Below are 18,842 nucleotides of genomic sequence, written 5' to 3' on the forward strand. Positions count from 1 at the left end.
AGAATGTTCCCTCATTCTCGTCATACCTTACCCCCAGATAAAGACAGGCATCCCAAGGTGGCCAGAAGAGGCCAAGTCACTTTCCCGAGTCCCAGAGTAAGTTGGGCAAGCTATGCTACAACTTGCTTTTGAACCACAGTCCTTGATTCTAGACCTTCATGCCCTGGTGAACCAGCTCTGAGTATACTTGATGGAAGTGTTGCAATCTGGGGTCTCCTCATTTTCAGAAACTGGGTCTAGCACTTCTTATGCTCTAATCCGTCCCCTCAATATAAAAGAGCCCCTGACGAGACCCCAGTTTAGCCTGAACTATCCATCATCATCTTCATTTGGCTTAAGATATAAAAGTTTTCAGAGCCCGTATTCAAAGCTCTAAAAATATCCCTTTTGATCAGGGTGGCATCCGTCCTGGTCACCGGCCTTAGGCTTAGAAGGCCTGAATTATCTGGCTCCCGCATGCAGCCTTCACTAAAACAGATCTGGCGTGAATAATTTAAACCCCATTCCCTTTCCCCTCCACAGATTTCCCAAGCCAGCACCAGCAAAGACGTGCTATTCCTGTCCCTGATGAACGCTTCCCTCTTGGGAAAATGACTTTAGGGGCTGCAGATGTGCCAGGAGGAAGGGCTCGGACCAGGACGGGCATCGCGCCCTGTGAGCCGGACCGCCCCGTCCAGCCCCGGCTCGTTCTCCGGGAATGTTGGATGTCCCACCTCGCCTTCTGCCTGATCCCGGCTGGACGTACATCATTCAGATGCCCGGTCTTTCATCGTTCCCCTTCCTCTTCGGGGACCACTTTGTGCAGAGCCAGACTCACGGCATTCCTCCTTTGGAGTTTCCTTCAGCCTTTTGCTGATGAAAGACTACCAAGGGAAGTTAGGCAAGAAGAGGAGAAAAATGAAATGAGAGCAGCAAGGAGCCTCCAGGAACCACAGAACACTTTCAGACTGCTTAACCACATCTCTTGGCCTTGAACGGGACCCTGGGTTGAAAAATTCCTACTTGTCTTAGCCATCTTCTTGGTGAAACAGTCAAGTGCTCAATGGTTCAGGGGCTGACCAGCCAGGATGTAGGTGATTCAGAACCGCGACGTCACCTGTGCTCTGTCCTTGGGACGGTTCTATCTTTGGTTCTTTCAGAGGGGGGTGGGGAAAAGCTAAGGGAGAAGATTCCAGGCTTCGCAGTTTGCTCTCTGCCTGCCTGCTGCCCCCAGACCCCTGGGCTGGCGGCTGTGCATGGGCACATTTCCCTGCCCTTGCTGCCAAACTGGTGATGTGTCCGGTTAGTGATGTCAGACCACAGAGGTCAGAGGCGTTGGGTCTGTTCTGTTGGGGTGGAAGTGAGAGCAGGCGGGGGCGGGGGGCAAGGCGGGGCTAAGAAGAAGGAGGGCGTCTAGCACCAGCCCGTCCAGCAGCCCTGTGCCCCCAGCTCTGCCTCAAGGCCCAGGGAGATGAGAAAGCCTCTAGTTTGTTGACCCTCTGAAGCTCAGAAGGGCAAGCTGAGAGGAAGATGTGCGTAGTCCTACAGGCAAGCCCAAGGCCCTGGCCTTCCAGAAGTCCCTGCATCTTCCCTATACTGTCCTGGGTACAGAGCTTGTCCCCCCAGGCAGGCTGTGACTGGATGCTGGAACCATCAGTTTTCTTAATGGCTGGGCCTGGAGGGTAGGCAGGCTTTGCTAATGGATGGTATAGGATAGGAGAAAAGAAGAGGGGGCCGTGATGGGTGGCTTGCAGAGCAGAAGGCTGCCAGTTACTGACCCTTAGATTTTCCTTCTGATCTTTGAGACTGCCGAGGGGAAGAGCTCTTATGATGGGACTGGTCTCCAAAGAAGCCGAGAATGCTGAGCATCCCCCATGAATGCCTGGGTGACCTGCACTCACCAGCCCTGTGTCTTCAGACTAGAATGTCTGGATGGAGTGTTGGACCCCATGGCCCTCAAGCTCCACTCTATACCAGGCATGCTCTGACACACGCTGTTATTTCCATACTATAATGAGCGCAAGGAACTTCTAGGCACCCCGCCCCTACCCCTCCACCCCTGGTCTTCTGCCCTAGAATTCTGGCTGGGCACTGCACGGAGCCCCCTCTTGTGCCCACCCAGATCTCTGAGAACAGCTGCTCTGTGCTGACATCCAGATACGCAGGACAGTGTGTCCCTCCGCCCACATTACCCCCTCAGCCTCCCGTCTCTCTGCCTCCCATCCTGCCCGGCCTCCCTGGGATGTGTATTCTTGTTGGCAATTCTACCACACTGGGCTTTGCAATTCAGCTCCGGCACTTGCTTGCTCCACCTCCCGGGCCAGCTTGCTCATCGGCACAGTGGGGTGAGCAATGCCTCCTGGAGGCAGGCTGGCCAGGGGGGATCCGAGCTTTGGCCCGGGAGACAGACCTAGCTGCTCACTAGCAGTATGGCCTCCGGGAAATCGCTTAACCTCTCTGCGGCCCAGCTTCCTCACCTAAAATGCACACCAGGAGAGTAAAGAGCTCACAGGGCTGGGTGAGGATGAACCGAGCTAAATGTACCAATGTTTGGAACAGTGCCGGGTGCAGAGCTCACGAGGACTGTGGCTTTGCAGGGCTGCTGTTGTAAGGACAGAGGGAGGTGGTTCTCAATAAGCAGCGCCCATTCGTGTTATAATTGCGCCCGGGCTGGAAAGAGATCTGGGGCTGTTTTCCAGGGCTGTAGGGGACTGCTGATCTTAGAGCCAAGCCAGACGGCTGAGTGAGAAGGAAGGTTCCCAAGTGAGGGCCTCTGCCTTCCTTCCTGGGCTGTAGAGATGAGGCCTGTTTCTTCCACAGTAAGATGAGCTCATGGAAGGAAGGGGCAGCTGGCAATCACATGGCTTGGCAGCCTGCCTCCGTGGGCCAGAAGGCTCAGCCTGAAGCCCCAGGCCAAGCTGAAGGCCCCATGTCCTAAAGGGTCAGGGCTAAGCAGAGGAAAGGTAGCCCTACTGAGAAGGTAGGGCCCAGCAGCACTGGTCCCCGTAAGCCTCAGTCCCCATCAGGCCTGGAGCTTCTCCCCCGGCCCATCCCACATGCCCGGTGACTCCACTCAGCTGATGCCGATCGGATCAGGGTGTCGAGTAGGCATGCAGGGACTCACGCCTGGCCGCGGGAGGGATGGCTGGCAGGTGTGGGGCTGGCTCAGGGCACACCTGTCCCTCGGCCGTTAGGATAGCTCACGTCAGAGCCCGCGCTCTGGCTGGTCCCCTGTGGGACTTCACCCCACTGGTATGCCACCACCCGCGTGACCTGCACCTTGGCTCTGGGTTATCCCTCCAAGCAGAATGAAGGAATTTTCTCTAGGCAGAGGAGCGCCATCGTACCTGTACACAGGTGCTATTGTATCCAGAGCCAAAAAACTGGTGACCACTGGTGAGCAAGGCTTCGGGGCACGGCCCCTCCGCGCCTCCTGCTCCCTTGGTTGGATGTGCAAAGGGTACAGGGAAGCAGGGTGTGGAGAGCACAGCCTTCGAGGCTCCTTCCTGTGACCTGATTCCATTCAGGCTCAACCTGATTTCTCATGGAGACTCTCTGGCCCTTCCCTGCAAAGACCACGTGTTCTATAGCACCCCTGCTGCCTGGGCTTGGCCCTCGGGGGGAGATTAAAAGGGCGAGACGCCACCCAGGCACCAGGGAGCTTGCCCTGGCCAACGGTCATGGGAGCAAGGGCGTGGGTCCGGCTTCTGCCCTGGCCAGTCCCGCCCTGGCTCCCTTTCCTGACAAGATGAGCCGGCTATGGATGGACAGTCTTCCCAGCCTCAAGGAGCCTGTGCTGCCTACATCACCCATGACATCCTCTTGCCCCGACAATCAAACCTGTGTCTGACCCAGCGTCTAGACTCAACTGCCAGGAGAGCACGTTAAACAATGTCACAAGGATACAATCGGAAAATGCTTAGCACAGATGACCTGGTTCCTTCAACAACCAAACTGCAAACAAGATGAGAGTGAGAGAGAGAGAGTGAGAGAGAGAGAGAAAGAGGGGGAGAGAGACAGAGAGGTGCTGCAGCTGAGAGACTGAAAGAGACTCAGGAGACAAACTGCCCAATCTTAATACATGGACATAATTTAGGTTTCGATTCAAACAAACTGAAAGAAGAGAACAGTTTATGGGTCAACTGGGGAAATTTGAAACTGCCTCGTTATTTCACGATATTAAGGAATGACTGGTAATTGTTTTTAGGTATAATCATGGTGTTGGACCCTTCTGTTTTAGGGGGACGCACTGAAAGATTACAGACCACCTGCTGTCTGGGAGCCGAGGGTGGGGGGAGGCAGGAAGTAAGGAGGGAAGCAATGAGCCAGGACATGGTAGTTGCTGAGTCTGGGTGACGGAACAGGGGGCTTCATCATCATATTCATTTCTGCATATCTTTGAAAAGCACCGTGATAAAATCTGGAAGGAGGAGGAGAAGGAGGGAAGTGGAAAGGTAGGGTAAAGGGGCCAGCAAGACTGGCTTAGGATCTAAGAGGCTGGAGACCGTGGCCAACACCAGACCCGAGGGTGACCATCCCTCTCTGGCTTTCCCGAGGCCCCGATTCCAGGGGTCTCTACGGCGTGGGTGTGGGGGGCGGTTCTCAATACAGGAGCCCATTGGGGGGACGGGGTGCAGGCTGGGGACTCCAGCAGGGCACTCACCGTGGAGAGGCAGCCCCTGTCCTCCCGGATGATGGCACCGAAGCCCAGGAAGCCCGTCACCATGACAAGCGCCCCTGCGAAGATGAGGATATAGGCGGACGCAGCGAAGGTGCTAGAGGCCAGGATGCTGAGGTAGCCGCTCTTCTCCACCAGGGTCCAGACGCCCACGGCCATGACGGCGGCCCCGCCCACCTGCAGGAAAGCCCAGGTCAGGGCAGGCGGCCGCCAGGGGTCCACAGCCGCCAGCGACAGAGCGCCCACCGCGTTCCGGGCACTTATTATGCACCACCTCATGCAGTCCTTCAAGGAGCCCGAGACAATAGTTTGGTATCCACTTCACAGAGGAGGAAATCGAGGCATAGAGAAGTTAGGACACTCGTCCGCAGTCACACACCTAAGCAAGTTGCAGGAACGGATTTTCAATCTGAGGCTGACTCCCAATTCCGTACTTCTTTTTTTTTTTTTAAAGATTTTATTTATTTATTCGACAGAGATAGAGACAGCCAGCTAGAGAGGGAACACAAGCAGGCGGAGTGGGAGAGGAAGAAGCAGGCTCATAGCGGAGGAGCCTGATGTGGGGCTCGATCCCAGAACGCCGGGATCACGCCCTGAGCCAAAGGCAGACGCTGAACCGCTGTGCCACCCAGGCGCCCCCCAATTCCGTACTTCTTACCACAGTGCTACTGTGTCCCCATGAGATGCGACGCCCTTCCTCCCCCAGTACTGGCTCCTTGGGCTGGTGCCCGTTTCCCGGTAGGGCACTTTTATATACGTCCCATTTCAGCCCTACGTTTGCCCATGTGGGGAGCACGCTGGGGCTTCTCATCTACAGATGACAAAACTGGGGCCCACAGAGGAAAGGCCAGCTGCCTGAGGTCCTGCCTCTGGTTCGGGGCAGTTGAGGGCAGCGCCAGGGCCGGGACGCGAACTCAGAGCCATGCTGCCTCCCCCACCACTGAACGGACGCATGCTGCACAAGCTGGAGTCAGTCTGGGGTGGCAGGAGGACTGGGAGAGATTTTTTCCTCGCTAACAGTCCCATTCTCTTCCAGGCCCGAGAAGGGGACAGGGACAGGGCACTGCTGACTGGCAGGTCAGGCAGATGGCTCCCTGGGAAGGGGTCCTGGGACACAGAGCTGGGGAGGCTCTCTTGCCCGGTTCTTTCTGCACAGAGGCTGAATAACCCTTTCTGTGACTTGTATGCTCCCCAGAAGCGTGTGTGTGTGTGTGTGTGTGTGCGCTCAAGGTGCCGGACGGGGCAGTATTAAGGTGTCTGTGAAGGGTGTTGGTGGGGAGCAGGACCCCTGGGACCTCTGACCATCTGTGCCTTCTGCTTCTGGAGAGACAGACTTCTGTCTGGCCCCTAGTCTCCCTGCCTCACTTAAAGGTGGGTTCTCTTCCTCAGGTAGGTGGCCGATCTCCCTCAAGGGTGTCAAAAGCTACACAAGTCCCACAGCTGGGTCCATGCACGCTCATCCTGCAAGGGGTTCCCATCCGTTCCGGAATGACTCTGTGTAACCCACGCTGTCATTTCACAGTGTCTGTTCCCGGACTCAGGGGCGTCCGCTGAGCAAGCAGCAGGTGGTTGCCAGTGCGTAGCATGCCTGAGGCACCAAATCCCGCAGCTCAGCCTCTCTCTTCCGAGCCTCCGGGCAGTTCTGTGAGGGAGGGGGCGGGGTGGGGGGGCACGGAGCTGTTTTGCAGATGGAGAAACTGAGGCTTGGAGAGAAGAATGTGCTTGAGGAAACAGCATGAGAAAGCTCCAGGATTGAGACTGAAAACCAGGTTTTCAGAGGGCCGATTTAGGACCCTGTCCTCGGATTCCGCAGGTTGGGCTGGGTCGGCTGTGCTGCTCACTTTGCTCTTAAAATCTGTCTTTCTTCCAAGTGCTTTTTATCCTCCTCAGCACCTCCAGCAGGTAAGGGAAACAGGTAGAGGGACATCACAGAGCGCCGCTCCAAATGGAATGGGAGAGGCTAATGCGTGTCATTTCTTCAATTCCACAATGCACATCTCCCCCACCCATGGCCACCCTCCCCCCGTCTTCACATCTCTACACTGAGATACATCTGACGATTATACTTGGCTGCACGTTTTCTTAGTGGTACAGAAAACAACGGCGTATCTCACTGTGGGATCTTAGATTCACGAAATCCTGGACTACGGTAGGTTTTGAAATTCTCTGTGAGCAAAGGCTTCCTCTGGCCTGTACAGCCTCCACGACCAGGGAGGGAGTTCCTGAGTCTGGCTCAGGGGAGCTGCGTCAGGCGAGGCTTTCCAGCAGAAGAGCCTGCACATATTCTCTCCCTCCCCAAGTGTGACTGAAGGGCTTGGGCGAGGGTCCCAACTTTGCATAGCTAGCTGTGTCACCTAACGAGAGTAGGTTTCTTCATATCTCAAATAAGGGGGCTGTATCGGACTCGTGATTCCCAGCCTAGAACCACCAAGGACTCCTTTGATTACTTTTTCCTGTGGATCTTATAGTTTGAAGGCTTTTGCCTACCAAATACAGTGCATTAATTAATCATTCATTTCTCATTTTTTATTAATCAGAAGAACACAAGACTGCCAGGAAGAGATTCTGAGCGGCATGAAACAGTCACTCTGCACTGATCTGTTAATGGGTGTAGTCTCTTTATAGAAACATACACATTATCCATTACCCATTAGGTTTGTCAACCCCACAGGCTGAGAATAAGATTCAGGACCCCCCGTCTGGGCATGTGTGGGCTTGACTGGGGACACTTTGTCTGTTGGGGGACATGGAACCAGCTGAAAATCTGATATAAAGCTTTGGACACTTTGGCCAGAGAAAGCCACGTAAAATAATGTATTCAGGTTTGGGGTTTGAAGTCTAATCTTGTAGCACGCAGCGAGCCCTGGTGTAGACGGGTCTCTAAGGAAGGACTCCTCCACCTTGACACCCAGAGAAGGTGGCATTTCTCAGCCTGGGTGCACCATCTCCTGGGAGTTCCATGAAACCTAAGCCGGACCCCAGGCTAAATGGGATCTCTGGGAGTGGGACCCATCCAAGTGGCTCTGGAGAACGGCCGTGTACCTTCCGTATTTAATGGAGGGTCAGAGTGTCCTGCCCCTCCCCCCCAGGAGGTGGTGCTGTGCTGAATCTCACAGAGGACGCTGCTTCCTGGCAGCTTGGTGGGGGGTGGGGGGAGCCCTGCCCTGCCCTGGGTGTAGATGCCTGGATAGCTCCTGACATTTGCTCAGGACTTGAACTCCATCCTTTCCCCTGTCCGTGTTAGGGTGTTTGCTTTGAGGAGCTTTGAGGTTGAAGCTGGGGTAGTGAGGAGCAGAGTTTCCAGTCCAAAGGGATGAAAGACCTACTATGAAAAAAGGAAAAACAAAACACAACCCATGGGGCTCCCAGGGGAAGGAGTCGGGGGCTGTAAGAAATGCAGCCCCGGGAGAAGAGCAGTATTGATCTCACTCATGGAGGGCTGCTCTCTTGCCAGTCACAGAAAGGGCTGGAATCTTGTAAAGCAGGGAGAGCCCACAAGTCAGCCAGGGTGGCAGCAGGGTCTCCAGCCATAAGGGAGGGTCTGGAAGCGATCTGAAGGGACCCACTGCCCTGACTGAGATCAAGGGAACACATTCATACTCGTTCTGATGTCCATGGGGACACCAACCCTCCCCTGGGGTGTCATATCCGGTGGAGAAGTTAGTGTCTGCAGAGGACACCGAGAAGAACATGCCATCAGGAACAAGAGGGTTTCAAGTCCTCCAGGGCGTCTCTTGTTTGGGACTTGGTCAGCTCTTTAGAAAATAATCCTGCATCTGGACAGGAGCAGTGAAAGCTGCTAAATGTTGGAATGGGTCACCAAAGGACAGCGGGCCTAGGTTCCAGCCCTGGCTGTGTGCCTGCCTCAGCATGTGACGGGGTACCAGACACTTCACTTGGCTAAGCCTCAGTTTCTTCATCTGTAAAATGTGGCTATGGGGTAAGAATATCTCTGAGGTCTCTTCCGTGGGGTAAAATGTTCCCATTAGTACCAGAGGACAACCTTCTGCTGCTACTGCTCCAGCAAGATGCTTCCAGACCACCGGCTCGTGGCTTTCAGTCCAGCTGTGCGGACACTGCCTAGATCGGCAGGAAGAGCAGTGGAAGGGGAGCTGCGAGGAGGACTGGTGGGGGGCGGGGAGAGATCCGACCCCGGGGAGCTACTTTGACCGCTATGTGCACAGAGTTGATTCAACAGTATTGGGCTCTTTACAGAAACGGTGGAATATTAACTACATTTTTCAAAACTGTAGCCTGTAGCCGATTAGCCAGAAAGGCCCGCAGAGGGTGAAGCTGGCCTTCTTGCCAACGAGGAGCCGGCGGTTCAGGAGGGGCACGGCAGGTCACCCACACCTTGTAATTTCAGGAACTTCCGATCTACAGAAAACGTCACCAGGATGTTGCTCGCGTCATCACAGGAGCAGGGAAGGGTTAGCCTGAGCAGCCACACGTGGCTGGGCCCTGACAGATGTCAGGCAGCAGCACCCCCGCCCCCCCAAAGAGCGGGCAGAGAACATAAAAGTAATTGCAGATTTTCTTTGTCAGGCTAGGCTCCTGAAGGGTTTCCACGCTGGTATCTGGGGGCAGGACTGGTGGGGGGGGGAACAAAGGCCAGGCCTGGGGGGCTCTCAATAAGGAAGGGTCCACCAGGCAAGAGTCCCCTGCCTTCAGTGGGAAGGAAGCCCATGACACAGGGAGGCAGGAACACACAGGGTGGCCGTGCAATTCACTGCTGTACGTGTTTGCTGGGTGCCTCCTAGCTGCCCAGCTCCACGCTGGACTGGAAAGGTTTTGGAGCGGGATGTGTGTTCGCCCATTTAGAGCCACACTGGGAGCTCCTTCTCCCCCGGGTCAGTCTCATCGGGGCACCACCAACGGCCCAGACCGTAGCCCCCAGGGTCACTATGACCTCCTTGCTCTCCTCCCAGGGACAGTGGTATGTGGGTCCCCAGCCGTCCTCCCCACCCGGCACCATGTACTGTTCCGGCTTTGGCTCCCTGCCTCCCCACCCCTGCAGCATAAGCTTCCCGGCCCCTGCTCAACCCAGGGGCAAGTGTGTCATGCTTCCAACGCTGAGCCACCAGGCAACGCCACTGAACACCTGCCCCTGGCTAGCTAGCCCCCAGAGCATCCAGCCCAAACTCCAGCCTGAGCCTCATTAATGACCAACACCCCCCAGGGCCCGGCCAGCGCTCCTCCCAGCAACCCCCGCCCCGCCCATGTCTCTGTGGCCTTGCTAGCAGTTCCGACTGAGCTGAATCTTCAAGGCTTTCTGTTTCAAGGAGTTTTTGTCTTGGTTCTTTGGTTTTAAAGTGTCCTTGGTAAGGGGCGCCTGGGTGGCGCAGTCGTTAAGCGTCTGCCTTCGGCTCAGTGTGTGATCCCAGCGTTCCAGGATCGAGCCCCGCATCGGGCTCCTCCGCTGGGAGCCTGCTTCTTCCTCTCCCACTCCCCCTGCTCGTGTTCCCTCTCTCGCTGGCTGTCTCTCTCTGTCAAATAAATAAATAAAATCTTCAAAAAAAAAAAAGTGTCCTTGGTAAAAAAAAGATCACAGCACAACTTTCCGTCTCTCCACAGAGCAATCTACCTTTGTGACAAGAGCAGAGGTCAGGGGATTACTGAGGGTTGGAGCCAGGAGGGAACCTGTCTTCCTTCAAACCCAGCTCAGAACCTGCAGGGAACCTGCCCCCAGTCTTGCAAATCATCCCGTCCTTCCCACGGCTTCCATGCCTTGTACGGGTTTCTAGAGTGATGTGTGTCACGGCGTATTGTGGTATTTGTCACTTCATCTGTCTCCCTTTTAGCCTCTTGGTGAGATCTCACTCGTCTTAGTGTCCTGAGCAGAACCCTACATAGGGTAGTGCCCAGTAGCTCCCTAGGAAAGGAGGAGGGAAGCAGGGAGAAGGGACAGAGAGAAGAAGCAAGCCTGGCCCCTTTTCTATTCTAGATGAAGAAACAAAGGCCCAGAGAGAGACGTGACTTTGCAAGGTCCCGTAACCAGCCGGGGGCCAAGTGGGGACTAGAACTCTGGAATCCTATGGGCCAGTGCGGTGCCTGTGTCACCAGCCAGGCTGCTGATCCCCACACGCCTCCTCTGCCCAGGAAGCAAGCCACCTTGCTCAGGGCTGTCACCGCAGGCTTCCTCCCTGACCGGTCTCACCCACAATGCCCCATGCAGACCAGATGGGCATCCTCCCGCCCCGAGTATGAGCCTGTCACCCAGCAGACGCAGACAGCAGAGAGGGGAGGGATGCCCTCAGCCCCGTGGGGGTCCTGTAACTTCAGCGTCTTAAGAAGGGGAGCAGCAGCAGGGGCCTGGGTGGCTCAGTCCTTAAGCATCTGCCTTCAGCTCAGGGTGTGATCCTAGGGTCCTGGGATCGAGCCCCACTTCGGGCTCCCTGCTCTGCTGGGAGCCTGCTTCTTCCTTTCCCACTCCCCCTGTTGTGTTCCCTCTCTCGCTGGCTATCTCTCTCTGTCAAATAAATAAATAAAAATCTTAAAAAAAAAAAAAGAAGGGGAGCAGCAAGAAGCACCAACCACGGGACCCGTTGTGTCACAGACGACAGGTCCTGGGAGGCAGGCAGAGGCCTGTTCAGTGGGATGATGGTGTGGAAGTGAAGGGCCTTCTACCCCGGCAGGAAAGCGAGCAGAGGCTCTTCCTTTCTAGGCTCTCCATGGGAGTCCTTGAGATATGTCCTGAAGTCACCCCCACCCTGGCCGGGGCACGAGTCCTCCACCAACTCTGCGTCCTGTGTTGGCCCACGTCCCCCCTAAGGGATCCCAGCCAAGCCCCATGGGTCCCCAAGGGAAGTACCAATGCCTCAGACAACACCCCGGGGCAGCACAGAGCCTCCGGAGCAGCCGGCTCTCCCCCCGGCCCCGTTCTCCCATAGCCTGGCATAGCTCCTGGGAGGCTGGGAAAGTTTTGATTATTAACACAGCCAAGCAGCTAATTAAAATAATAAATTAGGGAACAACATTTGCAGGCGTGATGGGAGCTATAAGGAGTCGTGCAGGAAACGGGAGGGAAGAAAAGCATTTCTTAGGCACCACGTAGGGAAGCCGGATCACATTTTCTTTTTAGGGTCAGGGAGGGGGCATGAAAGTGTTGGCATGTCTGGGTCCTGACCCAGAGCTACACCCAAGGGGGCCTCCCCTGTCCAGTGAGATGGTCCCAATCAATACTGGGTTAATCGAAATGCAAGGGGTGGGGTGGAGTCAGGGATAGGGGGATGGTGAAGGATGAGGGGTCAGGTGTGGGTTGAGTGGTGGGGGCCGGGGAACCAGAGGCGGGGCACAGCCTGGGCACAGGAGCTGAGTATCTATTGTGGTGCTTCCTAAGTCTCTCATAGTCTGCATGTCTGAAAGCCCACACCATGGAAACACCCTAATTCAGGTTCAACCTTGCACCTTGAGGACATTTTGGATTCCAAGTAAGCATCAAAGCAGTGGGTCTACGGCTGTGATTATTGGTCTCCTCTCCACAGATGGGAAGAGCACTGGACTTTGAGTCAGAAAACCCAGAAGTGACAGGGGATGCTGCCAACCCCGTGAGCCTCAGTTTCAGCTCCACAAAACGGGACTGGAGATATTAAAGGGTGGTTGTAAGAATCAACGCAAAGTGTAAACTGATTCATGACCTTCGAATTGTGCAAGCACGGCACGGCTGACTGGGAGGCGGGGAGACAGGGTTTAAGGTCTCGTGGAGACCGCCCGGCCTGGTACGTGACCAGCACCTGCACCCTGCCCATGTCAGGGTGGAGGGAGGGGCCGTTCGCACCATCCCACTGCTCTGGGTTTGGAAACTTCGCAATGTAACCCATTAGGGCTGTGACATAAATCTGGTGGGTTGTAACCTGCATCAAAAAAACAAAACAAGACGCCACAAAGTACAAGAGAAAATAGATGGCATTGTGCACAGTAGGGGTAAGCTCGGTTTTCTGAACAATTCTTTCCATAAGCATTTCTTATGCTTCCACGTATTTCTTACATGGGCCGTGATCCCCAGAGTCTTAAAGCCAGTGCTATGGGTACGGAAAGCGGGAACTTCGTCCACTCAGAGAGCTACACACAGTAGCCAAGCACCAAGTGTGTGTCAGAAACTGCGCTATGTTCCCAAATGTTCATCTTTAATTCTTACAGGTTTTTTTTTAAAGATTTATTTATTTGTTTGAGAGAGACCGAGCAGATGCGAGTAGGGGGAGGGGCAGAAGGAATCTCAAACAGACTCCCCGCTGAGCGTGGAGCCTGACATGGGGATCGATCTCACGACCCCAAGTTCATGACCTGAGCCAGAAAGCTTAACCGACTGAGCCACCTGGCACCCCTCATTCTTACAGGTTTTGACACTCCCGTTGACCCTACCAAATGAGTGAGGCTCAGTGAGATTAAGTGATTTGGCTAATGTTTTCGTCTGCTCAGGTTACCATGATAAAATCCCATAGCCGGGCGGCTTCAACAACAGAAATGTATTTCTAACTCTCACAGTTCTGGAGGCCAGGAGTCCCACGATAATGAGGTGCTGACTGAGGCAGTGTTGGTGAGGACCCCCTTCCCTGCTTACAGACAGCTGCCGCCCCACTGTGTGCTCATGTGGCCTTTCCTCTGTGCATGCTTATTGAGAGATCTTGCTCTTCTCTACTGGGAAGGCCACCAACCCTATTGGATAAGGATCCCACCCTTCTGATCTCATTTAACCTTAATTACCTGCTCAAAGCCCTGTCTCCAAATATAGTCACATTGGGGTTCAGGACTTCAACGTATGAATTCTGGGGGGGGGGGTCACAATTCCCTAGCAACTCATGTCCCATGGCAAATAAATAAGATCTGAATTTGAACCCTGACTTGAGCCCGAGTCTTCCCGGCATGCTCTGCTGTCTCACTAATCCACGTATGCCCCAAAGACACTGTGGAAGAGGACAGGACTCGGAGCTGGTGGCCTCGTACTAGGCTTAGGGGTGAAAGAGAGCTGGGCTCCAGCTCTGGGTCCCTGGGCATATTGCTCCCCCGTTGCACAGCGGGGCTCTAACAGAGCTGTCTGGGGCCGCGAGGGTGCTGGCATGATGAGACAGAATGAGGCAGCTGAAGGCCTGCCACGGAGGAAGCCAGCAACAGAAGTGCACGCACCCTAGGGATACCGTCCGCTGATGCGTTCCAAGCACCTCGAACAGTGCCTAATACATATCAGGGATGGAGTTGTCGATTGTGTGATTACTGACCAGAATGCTGGGGTGTAAGCGCTAGCTTTCTTAATCACCACTGTAAGACTTCAGGCAAGATTCTGAACTGGGTGAGACTTTCCCTGCCTGAGGATAATGGCCAGACAGACCCTTGGGGTTGATGCGAGGATCGCATGAGATAATCTGAGGAAGGTTTTAATCCAGCCGTGGCTCGCAAACGCTAGGCATCATAACTGCTGCAAGAAAGGGCTCCTTCATCCTCACTGTGCTGGGTTGGGACCGAGGTTGGCAAGGTGATGTATGGGGAAGGAACACTGTTTTGGGGGAGGAAGGAAGTTTGAGTGCTCACCCCAATCATACTAGCAAGGGCAGTCTGCCTCTCTGTCTGGTCTCACTGTCTATGTCTGCACAGGGCTGGGGGTGTAGCCGGGGGCGTTTGTGAGCAGGACATCGGCAGCTGTCTGACGGTCGTCCCTGATGCTCTGCAGTACAGTCTAAGAGGAAGGTGGAGGGGTGTGAGCACCGACCAGTGTAGACACCGGCATCGCTGTGTGTCTTGGAAGACGGGCTCCGGTGGAGGGCCAGCAGCTGGACTCTGGGGTGTGTGTGAGGGGAACCCTTCTCTTGTGCGAAGGGACCCTCACCAACACGCCCCGTTCCTAGGGAATTCTGGTAAATTCCCAGGGCCTTTGCGCACTGCCAGGTGTGTGACGTTGCGTTCAGCTGTGGGAGGAGATGGGCCAGCAGTCTGTTCTTTATCTACTTCCGAGGAGATCGCAACAGGTCCAGGGGACAATGCGGGACGCCCTTGGACTGAGACTGAGGCCTGAACATCCCCAAGCTGACCGTCTGTCATAAGGTGGATGAGGCTTGGCTGAATGGGTCCTTGGGAAGCTGGTCCATGTCCAGCCAGGCCCCCAGGCAGGGGTATTTTTACCCCAAAGCAGGGAGATCTATACGGGGAAGCTCCCGCTCACTGGTAGCCGCTAGGGTAACATGCTCGCTGCCCATCTGCCCGCCACCGCCCCCACGTCCCTCCCCTACCACTCCCAAAGGAATGCGAACACTGAACAGACAGACTCCCGGTCCACGCTGGCTGGAAGGGCACCTGAAGGTGGTCACAGGCGGGACATGCAAGGTCAGGGCCCTTCTAAAGATATTCTGGGCTGAGCCCCTCACAACAGCCTTCTGGGCCCGCCAGCTATGGCCCTCTTTCTTCTGGTGCCCAGCAGGTGTTGTCTACACCTAGTGCCTCCTTCCGTCCCCACTACTCTCCCGAGAGTTCTCTCACTACAGCCACCAGGAAACCGTGTGGTCAAACCTAATGGCCTCTCTCCAGGCCTTAAAATACTCGATGTGTCCTCTCCCTTGAACACCCCCCCGCTCCGTCTCCAGCTTCTGGGACACTGTCCCTCCTGGTTTCCCTCCCACCACTCTGACAGCCCTTCCCTCCAGCCTCCTTCAGGGATGGCTCCTGTCAGCTTGCCTGAGGCTGTCCTGGTGGGAGCACCGAAAGTCTCACATCTCAGGAGCTCTCTCGGTCAGGGCAAATGGGGCCGCTGTTGAGCCTAGACTCACCCGTGACCGCGGGGATGGTCTACACCTCCTTCTCGCTTCTCTCCTCAGTCTCCATAGTGTCCTAGTGGGTCCTTACCTGCTTCTGTGGCTGCAGCCACCATCTGGGTGGGAACAATCCAGACCCGTGAGCCAACTTCCCACAGGGCAGCTCTGCTCAGATGCCTCCTGGCAACTCAAACCCACCATGCCTCCAGCTGACCTCGCTGTCTGATGGCAAACTACTAGTCCTTCTGGTCTACTGCTGCCATGAGGGGCTTCACCACCCACCCAAAGTTCCATGTTTTCTTTCCTCTCAACCAGTTCATGATCTAATTGTACCTCGCAAATCCCCTGACTCTCTCCAAATATTTCGATCCCCTCTGTCACTCCCATGGTGCAGGTCACCACCCTCTCCTGTCCTGATCAGGGCCACGTCTAGAGGGAATGTCAACAGGGGTCATCCCTGGGTGAATATTATGGGTTGATTGTGCCCCCAAAAAGGTTTGTTGAAGTCCTAACTCTGGTACCTGTGAATGGGACCTTATTTGGAAATAGGATCTTTGCAGATGTAATCAAGTGACAGTGAGGTCATCAGGGTGGGCCCTCAGCCCATACGAGGGGGTTCCTTCTAAGGAGAAGAAAATGCCACATAAAAACAGAGACATACAGGAAGAATAGTACAGGATGGCTGAGGCCGAGATTGGAGTCGTGCAGCACAAGCCTGAGAATGCCAAGAATTTCCAGCCACCACCAGAATTTAGGGAGAGTCAAGGAAAGACTCTACCCAGAGTCTTAGAGGGAGAATGGCCCTGATGACACCTTGAGTCTGGACTTCCAGCCTCCAGAGTTGTGAAAGGATAAATTTCTGTTGTTCAAACCACCCAGTTTATGGGGTGCCTGGGTGGCTCAGTCGGTGAAGTGTCTGCCTTCGGCTCAGGTCACGATCCCAGAGTCCTGAGATCGAGCCGTGAGTTGGGCTCCCTGCTCAGCAGGGAGTCTGCTTCTCCCTCTCCCTCTGCCCTGCTCATGCTTGCTCTCTCGAATAAATAAAATCTTTAAAAAACAAAACCAAACCAAACCACCCAGTTTACGATACTCCGTTATGGCAGTCCTAGGAACCTAAGACACTGAGCTGTGGGCAATTTTTATTTTCTTATTTATACTTTTCAGGATTTTAGGGATTCTCTGTAGTGGAGACATAGACTTTTATGATTGGGGAAAAACACATTCTTAAAAAAAAAAATCCTCACTCAGCGAGGATCCTAAGCACTCTACTGGATTTATCTCTGAGAATCGAACTATCTGCACACACAGCTTACTGATCACATCAGCGTGACTTCATTAGTCCAGTGGCGTCATCAAGCCGGCTTTACTATTCCAGGAATCTCTTGCTCAGGAAGATAAAAGTTGCAAATAAAATAAGTTCATTGTTCATTTCAGGGACTTTGCAAAGGACATGTAAACATACATCAAAGGATTCGACTTTTTAACAGACAGCATCAAAGGAGTGTCTCCTCTCCAAGGTCTCCCAAAGCCTGGCCTTGCTGTGCCCAGCAATCCTGAACTCCCGCGTCATGCTGGATCCTTCGGGGTCTTAACACACGGCCCCATCTCAAGCAATTTAATTAGTCTTGATGAAAGACCCTAAACACGTAGATATAACCTATCTTTGCCTTTGCCTTTCTGAGACGTTTCTAACACTCTGTCAAGGGAGGGCCTTGCTTCCCAGGGGAAGCGGGGACCTCAGCTCCACTGTCAGCAGGTGATTTGGTGGTGTTTGCAGGCCTTCTGCAGCTGAAGTGCTGCATTTACCGAACGCCTTCTTTGTGCAGAGACTGAGCTAAGCACTTACATATGCCTTTTTAGGGCATCTGCTAATCGAACCGTTAGGAGATAAATTGAGGTACATTAAACATTTTAAGAGTTTCTTTGAGCAGAAATTGATTCCAATCAGGCAGCCCTGAGGCTAGATTGATTCCAATCTAGCAGATAGAAAGGAGCGCTGAGGAGCTTGCACCAAAGGAAAGACTTTTATAGCCGGAAGGGGGCAGGAATAAGGATGTCATACTAGGCAAACAGCAGGCTGGGTATTGCAAGGTTACTTCCCTTTAGGGGGAGGCCAGGGTCTAGCCGGTGGATTAGCTAACTCGTGCCCATCAGGCAATTCCTGATTGGCTGGTTTAAGATGCCATTTCTGGGCGAGCCGAGACTGTAATTAAGTCTCGGTTTCGTGACATGAGGCTTAGCCTTAAGTGACTCCGTTTGGGGCCTTTTGTCTTGTTTCTAACAAATCCCAGGCGGGTAAAAATGATTCCCATTTTGCAGCTGGGGGAAGAGACTCAGCCAACGTTAAATGGCTTTCTCCAGGCGGCACGGTCAGTCACCAGCAGAGCCTAGCCAAGCCTGCTCTCCCAGCACCCTCCGGCCTCTCTGGGTCTAGGGAGATCGTCATACAAAATACACACATTCCGGTGTCTGCTTATTTTGGGGAACCGATGATATTCTGCTCCCGATGACCTCGATAACTGCCTCAGGTGGACAGACTCCGCTCCTCCTGGAACACCTCACCGCGCAGGCTTCCTGAGGGGAGTCACTGTGGAGGCCGTTCCCACCGCAGCCGCCCCGGACGATGTGACTTGTGTGTCTCTGCCCCGGGCCTGGAGAATGTTAACCATGAAACGCAAATAGGCTTCGGTGGAAAACAGGCACTGATTTCAGGCAGGCACATTTTCCACAAGGCAGTGGTGTAACAAGTTAGCAGGGAAGGAAGAGGCGGACCCTTTGTACAGCCGGCGGAAACACAAAGCTCGTTGCCACGTTTGCGCATTCTGTCCTTCAGAGGCCATGTGGTCCGACTCCACGCCAACCTGCAGACCAGATTCTTTTCTTCCCCCTCAGTAGCAAATGTACATATTTGCTTTAAAGTAGGCAGAATTTGCCCACGGGTGGTCTTCGATTTGGAAGAAATTAACCCAAGTGGTGACTCACAAGGAAACAAAGGTGGTCTGACTCACTCCGTGCTGGGCCAGGGGATGCGTGTGCAAGATCACTTACCCAGAAGAAGAAGTTGAAGACGAAGAGTAAATACTTCAGGTAGACAATCAGCCAGTCGTCCTGCTCTGCCTTGTAATGGGCCATGGTTGCTGGGCCTGCAAAGAAGACACAGGGGGCTGAAGGGGGCCCCACAGGGAACCACCTCGCCCTTCCCAGAGCCAGAACTCCATCCTAGCCTGTTTGGCCAGGTGGGTCTGAGGCTGTGGGTATGTAACCTGGAGCAAAGATCAAGGAGATGCAAAGGCTATCGGGTGCATATTAGAGGTGAACTGCACAGAATTTTCTAGACCCTTTGGATCTCGGTTTTGCCCTTTTGCCATAACTCTAACCTACAAGTCTTCCTGCAGTAGGAAGTGTTCTTATTCCCATCCCTGTCTCATCAGGGCTGCAGGACACAA

The 18,842-nt window shown here is 54.3% G+C and overlaps 1 protein-coding gene across 4 annotated transcripts in view; it reads right to left on the reverse strand.

Annotated features, from left to right (window-relative positions):
- TSPAN11 (tetraspanin 11) overlaps nucleotides 1–18,842 on the reverse strand; it is a 77,771-nt gene that overhangs the window by 25,306 nt on the left and 33,623 nt on the right. For all 4 annotated transcript variants that reach the window (XM_087855552.1, XM_087855550.1, XM_087855551.1 and 1 more), the window contains exons 2-3: nucleotides 18,445–18,539; nucleotides 4,643–4,834 (exon numbers count right to left, since the gene is read on the reverse strand). In XM_087855552.1, the coding sequence (XP_087711678.1) occupies nucleotides 4,643–4,834; nucleotides 18,445–18,528 (276 nt within the window). In that variant the 5' untranslated portion in view covers nucleotides 18,529–18,539. The remainder of the gene's footprint in view (nucleotides 1–4,642; nucleotides 4,835–18,444; nucleotides 18,540–18,842) is intronic.

This window comes from Ursus americanus, chromosome 25 (genome assembly GCF_024610735.1).
Source record: "Ursus americanus isolate L20-20 chromosome 25, mUrsAme1.1.p, whole genome shotgun sequence".
NCBI lineage: Eukaryota > Metazoa > Chordata > Mammalia > Carnivora > Ursidae > Ursus > Ursus americanus.